Raw genomic sequence first — 11714 nt, 5'->3', positions numbered from 1 at the left:
TTTGTTTTTTTTTTTTGTAGAGAATTAAAGAACAAAAGTATTCTTTGTTAAAAGTGATAAGGGATAATCATTCTTTTTCATTCCTGCTATTTTATTCCCGAACATTTCTTTTTAATCCGTTACTCTTGTTTCCCGAATGGTCACCACTCAGACCCTTTGTATATACTTATCATCAAACGTGTCGCGCGTGTATGTGTAAAGCGTACACTCGTCACAGGCGATTCTGACTTAAACCCTAGTTGAGAACAAGTTTTTTTTTTTAATTTCCTTCTTCTCTCCCTGTCTCATTTCTCGTCTTCGTCGCCGTCGAATCTGAAATGATCACCGGAGTACTCCGCAGATCTTCCTTGCCGTCGAGGCAGGCTCTCTCCGCCGCCTTGACCTCCTTTGATTCGGTTACCTCACACCATTTCACTTCAGCCGCCACCGGAGCCTCCGTGAAGCTGAATCTGATTGGAAATGGATCTACTCTCTCCTCCGCATCGTCTCCGAGCTCGTTTGGTAACATAGCGCCGTCTATGGTTTCCCCCGCGGGGATCTCGTTTCAAGGTTACGCCACAGGGAGTGAAAGCAGCATCGGAGATTCAAAGAAGATCAAAATCTCTCCAGAGAATGTGAGCAAGAAGGTACCGTTTCCTTCTCATTCAATCTCTAAAACTCGTTCGTAGATGATTCTAATACAGTTGTTTCTTGTGTGTTGCGGATTTGAATTAGAAGAAAGAAGGAGGAGAAAGCACATCAAAGATCAAAGGAACGAGGATCTGCATAGCGATCCGTTCATTCGATAACCCGGAGAAGGAAGCTTGGTGTCTTCCTCCTCACAGTCGCTACGCCGCCATGCCCGACACAAGGACCCTGTACACGGTGCTTCGTTCCCCTCACGTCGACAAGAAGTCCAGAGAGCAGTTCGAGATGAGGTTCAAGAAACGGTTTCTTGTCATCAAAGCTCAGAGCCACGAGCTGAGCAAGAAGCTCTTTTGGTTGAAGCGTTACCGTATCCTCGGCGCTCAGTACGAGCTGCAGTTCCACTGCAAGACCCGGTTGGATATGTCTCCCGTGTTAGCCAGCATCAATGGCTCAAGCATTGGTGGTCAATGAGACAGGGGTTGTTAAAGAGAAGCTACCAGGTGGGGTTTTTGACCTGATCCTGCAATAATGTCTGAATCTTACGGGATTCAACAGATAAGTCAGCTATACATTGTCAAAGACATGGTTTTAGTTTGAATTTTGGTGCGCAATGTTATATGCCAATTCATTATGTGTTTGTTAGATGATTTTTATATTGAAATTGTTTGACAAAACAAAAATAGACACATGCATTTTGGGCATAATTTGGCTTCCAATATATCGTAGTTAGTCTTGAATGTTTTCATTAATAAGTACCATATGAATTCTGATGTTGTGAAGCAGAGTAGAGAATTGGAAAAACACAATCCTATAAGTTGAGCAATGGCCTTGGGACACCAGAGCAAGTTTAGTCTCAGTGATCACCAGACTTGTTATCAGTCTCCACGGCATCCATGTAAAGATGTCATACTCGCCAGGAAAATCTTCATAAGCTAGTAGTTTACAGTGTATCTATCTATACTTATTTTGTCAGTAAAATGATTCTCATTTCCCAGCCGAGTAGTAGGTTAGACATGCAGATATGCACATTGAACAGATATTTTTAAAATTAATTAACATTAGTTAAAAGTCAAAATAACCAATTCAAATTATGACGAAAGAGTCGACAATATCAAAGTAGTATTTATAAAAGAGATGCGGAATTATTTACGCACCAAATAACTCCGCCCCTTGTTCACACACCTTTGGGCTCAAGGAAAAATAAACTCGCGCAGGTACAGGAAGATACCATACACTCACCTGCAGGCGATAATAACAAAATATCTTCTTTTTTTTTATTTACTTTTAGGAGGCGTAGATACTTTCAAGTTGTCACCTGCCTTCTTCTTCTTTAAAGCCCCTCACACTAAACCCTTGCCGTCTTCTCTCTAAAACCCTAATCCTCACTTTTCGGGTTTTCTTTCTCAAACATTTAGATCTGAAAATGATCAGCACAGTTCTCCGCCGATCCGTCCTCGGTGCCTCAAGGCGGACTCAGACTCTCTCCGCCTCTCTCACCTCCCTCAACGCCGCTCTATTTCACCACCTTGCTCCATCCTCCTCCGCCGCCGCCACAGTCTCCGATCTCAAATCTGGCGTCGCTCTCCCTCAGACCCCGAACCCGTATGGCGTTAAAGCGAGAGACTTTCATTTCCAGTCCGGACCGTCCGAGTTCAGAGCGTCCATGGCTTCTCCCGCTGGATTCGCGGCTCAAGATTACGCACCTTCGTATGACGGAGGAGATTCGGAGGAGAGTGTTGGCAGCAGCAGTAACGGCGGTGATGGGTTAGCGATATCTGACCTTGGGATCTCTCCGGAGATCGTCAAAGCTTTGAGCGGTAGAGGAATCGATAAACTCTTTCCTATTCAGGTATGCTCTCTTGTTTATTCAATCATATCAATTGAAAGTTCTCTGCTTTTTCACTGATCTTTTTAATGTTTGTTGGTCTGTATAGAAAGCTGTGCTTGAGCCAGCGATGCAAGGTCGGGACATGATCGGACGTGCTAGGACAGGAACAGGAAAGACTCTTGCTTTTGGGATTCCCGTTATTGACAAAATCATCAAGTTCAACGCTAAACACGGGTTTGTTTATTCCCTTGATTGTACTTTGTGTTTACACTCTTTGTTTGCCTCTTTATGTAGCCTTTGATGTGTGACAGGCGTGGGAAGAACCCTCTTTGTTTGGTTCTGGCTCCTACAAGAGAGCTTGCTCGTCAGGTTGAGAAGGAGTTCAGGGAGTCTGCTCCAAGTTTGGATACCATCTGTCTTTACGGAGGTACACCCATCGGACAGCAGATGAGGGAGCTCAACTACGGTGTCGATGTAGCCGTTGGAACTCCGGGTCGTATCATTGATCTGATGAAAAGGGGAGCTTTGAATCTATCAGAGGTTCAGTTTATTGTTCTCGATGAAGCTGATCAGATGCTTCAGGTTGGATTTGCCGAGGATGTGGAAGTTATATTGCAGAAGTTGCCTGAGAAGCGTCAGAGCATGATGTTTTCTGCTACAATGCCGAGTTGGATCAGATCTCTCACCAAAAAGTACCTGAACAATCCTTTGACGATTGATCTTGTGAGTAATCTCTCATACCTGCTTGTGAATATATTTATCTTGGGGGGGTTTAACAGAGTTGTTAGTTAATGAGGTGACTGATTGTGTGTGTGTTTAGGTTGGAGATTCTGATCAGAAACTTGCAGATGGGATTACAATGTACTCTATCTCAGCTGATTCTTATGGAAAAGCATCCATTATTGGTCCTCTTGTAGAGGTATGTATGTGATTTTTTCTTGTTTTATTTTATCAGTCATATATGGGTGGAAAGGGTTTATAGTACATTTGTTGTTCCTTTTGCAGGCGCATGGTAAAGGAGGAAAATGCATTGTTTTTACACAGACGAAACGTGATGCTGATCGCCTTTCATATGGATTGGCCAAAACCTTCAAATGCGAAGCTTTACACGGTGACATATCACAGAGCCAGAGAGAAAGAACACTAGCTGGTTTCAGGGATGGGAATTTCAATATCCTTGTTGCAACTGATGTTGCTGCTCGTGGTCTTGATGTACCTAATGTCGATTTGGTGAGTCAAAAACTACACTCTTTGCTTGTTCTTAACGAGTATTAACTCATCTTTTGATTGTGTTGAATGAATATAGGTAATTCATTATGAGCTTCCTAATAACACGGAGACGTTTGTTCACCGAACGGGGAGAACAGGTCGTGCTGGAAAGAAAGGAAATGCGATTCTCATCCACGGTCCAGAGCAATCAAGGGCTGTTAAAATGATTGAGAGAGAAGTCGGAAGCAAATTCACTGAGGTATGAATCTATCATCTGTGACTTACCCTCTCTTTCTTTTTGTTTACAATGGTTGGACTAAACTTTGGTACTGGGTTGGATTAATGCAGCTTCCTAGCATTCCTGTGGAACGCGGAAGCGGAAGCATGTTTGAAGGAATAGGTGGTCGATCTGGTGGATCATATGGAGGAGGCATGAGGGATCGCAGTTCAAGCTATGGTGGTCGTTCAGGCGGTTATGGTGGTGGTGGTGGGAGTGGTAGATATGGTGGGGATCGTTCAGAAGGATCAGGCAGCCGTTATTCCGGTGGTTCAGACCGTTCCTCTGGTTACGGGGGCTTTGGTTCAGGAGGTTCAAACCGCTCATCAGGAGGTTATGGGGGATTTGGTTCAGACCGTTCTTCACAGTCAAGTGGAAGGAGCAGCTTTGGTGGGTTCGGATTAAAGGATCCTAACAGCTCTTACTGAGTTATGATCCGACCCGGCAATAATGGAGCGCTTGGTGAGTCTGAGTAGGGTTTAGTTACAAGGAGTCAAAGCTATGTTAGCTCCCTGTCTCATAAACAAACATATTTTATTTTGAAGTTTTTTGTCATCATTTATTTTCTACATGGGTAGAAGTATTGTTCCTTTCTATTTGTACTTGGCCACTTCCATTAACATAAACGATTCTCTCGTCCATCATAAAGAGTATGAACCAAATCAACACTTGATTTGACTTAATTTGGTTATGTTCTCAACTTATCTCAATGCTGAACGGTCTGAACCTTTAAATCATGGCAAGTGCTGACGAGAAGTTGCCCATTGTGCACTAACAGTTTATGATAATAAAAGATACTCGTAAGGTTTTCAATTCTTACATGTAGCAAAAAGAACCGCGCGCACAAAAAAAAAGGTAGCAAAAAACCATTGTCAACAGTTTGGTAAAAAAAACAAGCGTCTTATGTTTCACAGCTCTGAGAGTTCAACTCTAAATCTACAAAAGCTTTTTGGTTATACAGCATAACGATAGGTAACGTAACGACCAGCGGTTTCGCTAGGACGGATGATCTTGACGACTTGGCCACGTTTTAGTCCAAAGTATCTTGCGATTGGATCAGTCACTTGAATCCTTGGAAGCTTCACACACACACAACCCACAAGTTTCAAACATTTAATCACACACAGAACCCAAAAGTTTCTCACCAAGAAAAACTGAAAAAAAGAAGAACAAGTGACCTGAGTCTCCTTGACAGTGTATCTCTCCAGTAAAGTTTTCTTCTCTTCAGTGGTGAGAACTTGGTGCTCAGGAACAAGAACATGTTCCTTAATGTTCACTAGCATTTCCGCCTCCTGCACACACACACAACTTGATTAAGGATCCACATCATGAGGAGATCAAAAACAAACAAGGAAACTTTGTTTATTACCTGGAAAACTTCGAGATGGAATTTAGAAGAGATCTGAGTAATGCAGTTTCGAGCAAAAGGAGTCAAGTTCTGCTGCACAACCAAGATTGCTCTGTAAACATTCTCTGACTTCATCCGGTTTGTGTACACTTTCATTGTGTTAACTCCAACTTTCACCTCATCAGGGAAGAAGACATAGAGCTACAACAGGGCAGGAACAAGAATCATAGACTTAAAATAAAAAGAAACCAAACACATGAAAACAACCTCTCGCACTATGCTTTTGGCAGTCATGTTGAGATAATCAATGCACATTGAGAGACGCCTCATACCTGATCACTGCTATCATTCCTCTTAGCCCTGAGAGTAACAAGATCCTCCCTTTTCATGTTGTCCCCATACTTCCTAACGAAGTGTGATAGGGTCATCGTGATTTCAGAATCGGCGATAAAGTAGCCACGGTCCTTGAGCATTTGCATCAACGTCTTTTGGATTCTGTACATTCTTTTGATTTCTTCTTCCGTTAGTCCCATCTGTCCCAAAAAAAAAAACAATTCAAGAATTTAGGTTTCCATCAATCTCGTTGCTTTGAGATCTCGATACAAAGCTAGGCTATGTCATTGGAAAGAGAGAGCCTTATAATATAAATAAATAAACAAAAAATTACGTTGAAAGATAAAAAAGCGTGGGAGAAGGATTGAATAGGCGATTCACAGAGTGGCAGAGGGAGGAATAAGAAACAGCGCTCAAGCTTTCCCGTTCTTTTCTTTTCCAACTAAATACAATATTTATAGCATCTGAAATTTAAGTCCCCAAACTATACGGAAGTTGTTTGTTTTTTGGAGTTCTTAACTTCAAGGCCCAGTTAGGCTTCTCCGTATTTAAATGGGCCTATTTGCGCGGTCTATGATTTGGTCATTAGATATCAATTTGTTTTTTTTTTTTTGAAAGTCCAAATAATCGAAAACCATGGTTCAAAGATTCAGATTAGTATCTGAAATAAGTATTTGAATCTTATATAATTACTTGTTTAATATATGATATTTTAAAATAAGTATTTAGAACTTAGATAATTACTTTAAATAATTTATTTTATTTCCATTTTGATATGATATCTAAAACAACTAAACTAAAATAATCATTATCTTAAAAATGTATAGTCACAAAATCCATAACATGTATAACAAACTATATTTGAACCCAAAACATCATTTAACCAAATCACTAGATCTCGACCCGCCTAACCGGGCGGGTGTTATTATAACTTCATAGATTTTTAAAAATGTATAACATTTATTGTCACTTAATTTTTCACTCCACATAGTTATTTTACTAAATAAAAAAACTATTTCTATTTCATTTAATTTAGCCAAATTCATACAAGAATTCTTTTTATTAGTTTATAAAATCAGTTAGACATGAACATTGACTATCTATTTAGGTACGGTTTGTTCATTTCAGCTTTTTTTTTTTTTTTGAAATTATGTCCCACTTGAATATTATAAATTTATGTATGAGTTTTGAGTTTGGTTTTTTTGAGTCTGGATGAGTTCGGTTCTGATGTATAAAAACCTAAAAATATCTAAATAACAAATGTATCTGAAACGGTTTCGGATATTTGTACCAAAATAACCATATTACCCGATTCGGTCCAGCTCTTTTGAATATAACTACTTATATTATGATACATCTAAAAATATATGACATTAATTATAAAAACAATTATCAATGTATATAAATATTTGAACCATTAACCGCGAAGATGTGCGAATCAATCTCTAGTGATTGTTAATGATAAAACCTTTTTTTTTTTGAATAGCTGTTAATGATAAAACCAGAGATAACACCATTCATATGTTCAGCCATATATATATATATATATAATTTTTATATATTGTTCTGTATTAATACTATATGAAACAAAATATACACAAACATTCAGATTGTCACGCTGGTCTCAAAATATCTGCACTTACGTGTGTTTGAACACATGTTTTGAAAATGCATGGGTAATTTAAATATCACCTAGGTATTATTTTAGTAAGAATATACGGTTTGTATATCACGAACAACTTGCTCCTTCTCAAGAATATACAACCTATTATTTTAGTAAAAAAAATAATATACTTTATTTTGTAATCAATAAATGGGTGATATATATGGATATTTGAGCACGATTTGGGGAATACTTCAGTTTGAAGATATTGTTAACTATTTGGCAAGATTTTCTCTAAGGTTAACTGGATAGTTAACAAAAATGGTTACGAAAACCGAAATTTTTGTATATTAATTACTCGTTTTTTAATATAGACCAAATTAATTTGGGTTATGTTAGAAGAATATACCCATATAATTGATGCAATAATTTCTGTTTTCTTATTGAATACTCCGTCGACTTCGTCTTCTCCAAATGTATACTGTACTGATAAAGGTATATGGATAATAGTACAGGAAATTAACAAAAAGTCAATTGCTTCTTATTCTAGTAACGTTACAAGTCAGACTTGTGCATGCTAACAGAACCTGAACAAAAAGGACTAATATATATATGACACGAGCAATAACAGAAAACATTATTAGTAACAATTCAAGTCATGTTCGTTCTTGGACACAACATTGATACCATCATATATGCTAATGTTTAGAGTGGTTTCAGAGATCTGCTTAAAATGTCTATGAAACAACTTTGAGTAAACGATAGATATAGTAAACATGCAGAATAAACATGACTTGAAATCATATAGCGTTTGATTGAAAGGTTTATTATAGAAGTCACGATGTATATAATATATAAAGGTTTGATTCTTTTATGACTGCATATATAAAGGTTTGATTATGTTCTTAAAACATAGACATTTTTTATTTATGTAATTGTTGTTGGCAATGTGGGACTTAATGTGATATTAATATGAAACTAAATGATATAACAACTTAATCTAATGACTTTTCTAGTGGAGAGCCCAAAATAAAATATCACATATGAAAAAAGTCATGACTTCTATTTTAATATATAAGATATTGTGGAAAAAGAAGATGGGCTCTAAAAAGGTCCGAAAACATGAACCAATACCCGGACATACGTAAAACTTGTTGAAACTGCAATGTTCTTGACATTTTGTGAAAGATCTAAATCCCCTTCCTCAGTTTTATTTATTGTTTTAGAATCATACAAGAAACTGTGTTTTTTTACACTGGATACATTATCATATAATTTCTATATCTATTACAAATTATGATAATTACCTAATTCATGGATAATTTCACGACGAAACTCTTCTCGTAACATTCGGATCGATAAATACCTTTGCACGTACGACATTCTAGGTAAACATGTTATTTATACAGCACACTAGTATAATGTGAACGGCTCTGAGCATTTTTAAAACTTCTGAAAAGCTTGAATCTTATAATTTACAAGAAATTGTATGTTCTGTAAAAATCGAATCCTTGATCTTGTGTAGAAGCATTTAACCCTAACTAATCGTTCACGGTGCTTCCGCATAATGTGTTTTGACAACATAATGGCTTCAATTGGACCATATTTTATGAACAAAATTATGACGAAACTTTTATTCTTCAATTTTTAAACTATTCATGTTGATTTTTTTTTGTCAAATTACAATCAAATGGTCACATTTTATTCCTCTCATTTTCTTAGAGATGAAAAAAATTATGAAAAAGTCGTCCTCCAATTTCGAAGGAGAATGAATTAAACGTAAATTCATATTTTTATATTTGTTCATTTTCTCAATTAAATTTTTGTTTATTATTTTATTCATTTTGATGTTTAATTAAACGGTCACCGGTTGAAGCCAGAATGTTTTGTCAATGTTTTAATTTGATTGATAGAAACTTACCAACGTTCAGTGCCATATATGCATCAAAAGTTTCAGACATTATTTACGTTGTAACAAAATAAATAGCTCTTTTCTACAATAAATTTGTATCTTGAGTGATAATAATAAAAATCGTCAAATTTTGACTTGGACGTTGAACAAACCATACCTCATCTGCTGCTTTTCGTTGTCAAATATGACCACATTAATAACAAAATATGCCAATTTGTTTTATTTTAAAATGCCAATTTGTTTTCTTTTTTGATGGAGAAAGTGATAAAAACCATCACAACGCCTAACAATACCCACACGATAGCATTAAATCCGACCAATGAGATTCTAGCTCTTGTTCACCACTCAAGAATCTTCCAGTCTTCTCCAAACATCTTGGTCTCCAAGAAAAAATCTTCACCGCCATTTAATTTACACCTATACCCTCAGTCAAAGCAAAGTACAACTCAAAGTCCATCTCACGACCTCCAGGGTCAATACCGTCATTCTAAAAATACCAAAACCAGAAACTGACACGCGGCGTAATCTCCTTACGCACACGTTCACGATCTGGAACGCAGACCGTTCATTTTTCTGGTATATATACAAACCATCGCTAGCGTCTGAAACCCATAAGACACAACACAAACGTTAACGGAAATAAAAAGAAAAAAAAAAGATTTCTCTTGCTATATTCTTGTATTACTTGTTTACCGATCAGCATAACGATGATGAGTCGCGGTGGAGCCAAGGCGGCGTCGTCGCTGTTGAAGGCTGCTAGACCACGGTTGTTCTCAACCGCCACTACGAGCACGATCCGTTCTATTTCTCACGAGACGAGCCATCTTCTGCGACCTGCGGTTGCGGATTTAGCTTCTCCGTCTGGTATGAGCGGTTGGATCTGGACTACTCGAGCTCCGGCGATGGGAGGCGTGCGGTTCGCCAGCACGGTTACTTTGGGAGAGAAAACGACGACGACGGATGCGAATCCGAAGAAGGCGGAGAATGAATCATCCACCGGTGGTGACGCCGGAGGCAACAAGGGAGGGAAAGGAATCGCTAGCTATTGGGGTGTTGAGCCGAGTAAGATCACTAAAGAGGACGGTACTGAATGGAAGTGGAATTGCTTCAGGGTACGTGTTTATATATAGAATCTTCGTGATTATATAATATGATCGTGCTTTAATTGAAGTTTGTTATGGCAGCCATGGGAGACGTATAAAGCTGATCTGACGATTGATCTGTCGAAGCATCATGTTCCGACGACGTTTCTTGACAGATTGGCTTATTGGACTGTTAAATCTCTTCGTTGGCCTACCGATCTCTTCTTCCAGGTACACTTTCTTCCTCCGTCTCCGCTTTAATATTTCTTGTAACCGAAATTGGAAACACGTTCCAAATCGTCATTGATTGCGTATAAACCTCTTTTATAGCAATTATTAAAATATTACTTTCTCTTTTGGAACTTTTTCATTTATATCATATTGTTGTGCGTTTGTATTATGTCCACTTGTTGTTCTTTCAGTTGTGATTATAGCATTTATTTGTTTGTTTAAACCATCTAGAACTATTATAATATTTCACATTTTATATGGTAGGAGGAATATTACTCCACTGCAAATATTCTCCATTACTTTGATATGATATTTGATGCTATGAATCGTTGTATTTGATTAACGCAGAGGAGATATGGATGCCGAGCTATGATGCTCGAGACTGTAGCAGCAGTGCCCGGAATGGTAGGAGGAATGTTACTCCACTGCAAATCTCTCAGGCGCTTTGAGCAAAGCGGAGGATGGATCAAAGCTCTTCTCGAGGAAGCAGAGAACGAGAGGATGCATCTCATGACGTTCATGGAAGTCGCTAAACCCAAATGGTACGAGCGAGCTCTTGTCATCACCGTCCAAGGAGTCTTCTTCAACGCCTATTTCCTCGGTTACTTGATCTCCCCGAAGTTTGCTCACCGCATGGTTGGGTACCTTGAAGAAGAAGCTATCCACTCGTACACTGAGTTCCTCAAGGAACTTGACAAAGGTAACATCGAGAACGTACCTGCTCCGGCTATCGCTATTGATTACTGGAGGCTCCCTGCTGATGCGACCCTTCGTGATGTGGTGATGGTGGTCCGTGCTGACGAGGCTCATCACCGTGACGTTAACCATTTTGCATCTGTAAGTGTTGTTCTGTTATTGAAAGTTGACCAAAACCTAACTAACCCTTGCATTGTCTTGTGTGATTAATGAAAGTTGTTTACTTTGCAGGACATTCACTACCAAGGTCGTGAGCTAAAGGAAGCTCCAGCTCCAATTGGTTATCATTGATTTTAAAATTGCCATCTCGTTTAATAAAAAGATCTTTTTTTTACTAATGTTTCAAAACATTGTTCTAAAGAACTTGAGAGAGTCTATGCCTCTCCTTTCACTTGTGTATAATAGATCACGGATCACCTCTACTAGAGCCATACTTTTGGATCGGCGTCCTTGAATGTTACTATAATTTGCTAAAAGTATTCTCTGTACTTGGATTTTCGTTAAAATTTATGGTTTCTTTTTTGCTATATTTTCATTTATTCACTTTTTGTTATAATATTAGTAGAAT

At 38.2% G+C, this 11714-nt stretch overlaps 4 protein-coding genes across 6 annotated transcripts; 3 read left to right on the top strand and 1 right to left on the bottom strand.

The window, feature by feature from the left end:
- The first annotated feature begins 194 nt into the window (after positions 1-194).
- On the top strand, positions 195-1364 carry LOC125575015 (40S ribosomal protein S10, mitochondrial-like). Of its 2 annotated transcripts, none has more exons than XM_048779261.1 (2): positions 195-626; positions 718-1364. In XM_048779261.1, exons 1-2 carry the CDS (start codon positions 318-320, stop codon positions 1096-1098), a joined length of 690 nt encoding a protein of 229 aa, XP_048635218.1. In that variant the 5' UTR covers positions 195-317; the 3' UTR covers positions 1099-1364. The 2 variants fall into 2 exon arrangements, with proteins under 2 accessions (XP_048635218.1, XP_048635217.1); XM_048779260.1 differs by having other exon boundaries at positions 231-626; positions 715-1364.
- Positions 1365-1933: 569 nt separating this feature from the next.
- LOC106352816 (DEAD-box ATP-dependent RNA helicase 9, mitochondrial) lies at positions 1934-4582 on the top strand. The gene is made up of 7 exons (XM_013792452.3): positions 1934-2476; positions 2562-2689; positions 2767-3178; positions 3276-3374; positions 3461-3685; positions 3762-3923; positions 4013-4582. The coding sequence occupies exons 1-7, from the start codon at positions 2051-2053 to the stop codon at positions 4367-4369; spliced, it is 1809 nt and encodes a 602-aa protein (XP_013647906.1). The 5' UTR covers positions 1934-2050; the 3' UTR covers positions 4370-4582.
- A 169-nt stretch (positions 4583-4751) lies between these two features.
- Positions 4752-6173, bottom strand: LOC106356712 (DNA-directed RNA polymerases II and IV subunit 5A). 2 transcript variants are annotated; one of them, XM_013796441.3, is made up of 5 exons: positions 5957-6173; positions 5622-5822; positions 5311-5490; positions 5120-5233; positions 4758-5020 (listed from the first exon to the last, which is right to left on the bottom strand). In XM_013796441.3, the coding sequence occupies exons 2-5, from the start codon at positions 5820-5822 to the stop codon at positions 4895-4897; spliced, it is 621 nt and encodes a 206-aa protein (XP_013651895.1). In that variant the 5' UTR covers positions 5957-6173; the 3' UTR covers positions 4758-4894. The 2 variants fall into 2 exon arrangements, with proteins under 2 accessions (XP_048635219.1, XP_013651895.1); XM_048779262.1 differs by lacking the exon at positions 5957-6173 and having other exon boundaries at positions 4752-5020.
- A 3224-nt stretch (positions 6174-9397) lies between these two features.
- LOC106352817 (ubiquinol oxidase 1a, mitochondrial) lies at positions 9398-11675 on the top strand. Its single transcript, XM_013792453.3, has 4 exons — positions 9398-10249; positions 10322-10450; positions 10799-11287; positions 11378-11675. The coding sequence occupies exons 1-4, from the start codon at positions 9845-9847 to the stop codon at positions 11435-11437; spliced, it is 1083 nt and encodes a 360-aa protein (XP_013647907.1). The 5' UTR covers positions 9398-9844; the 3' UTR covers positions 11438-11675.
- Positions 11676-11714: the final 39 nt, after the last annotated feature.

The sequence above is a fragment of the Brassica napus genome, chromosome A5 (genome assembly GCF_020379485.1).
Source record: "Brassica napus cultivar Da-Ae chromosome A5, Da-Ae, whole genome shotgun sequence".
NCBI lineage: Eukaryota > Viridiplantae > Streptophyta > Magnoliopsida > Brassicales > Brassicaceae > Brassica > Brassica napus.
Note: the sequence above shows the minus strand (reverse complement) of the source record. Positions and strands in the feature narration are given on the sequence as shown.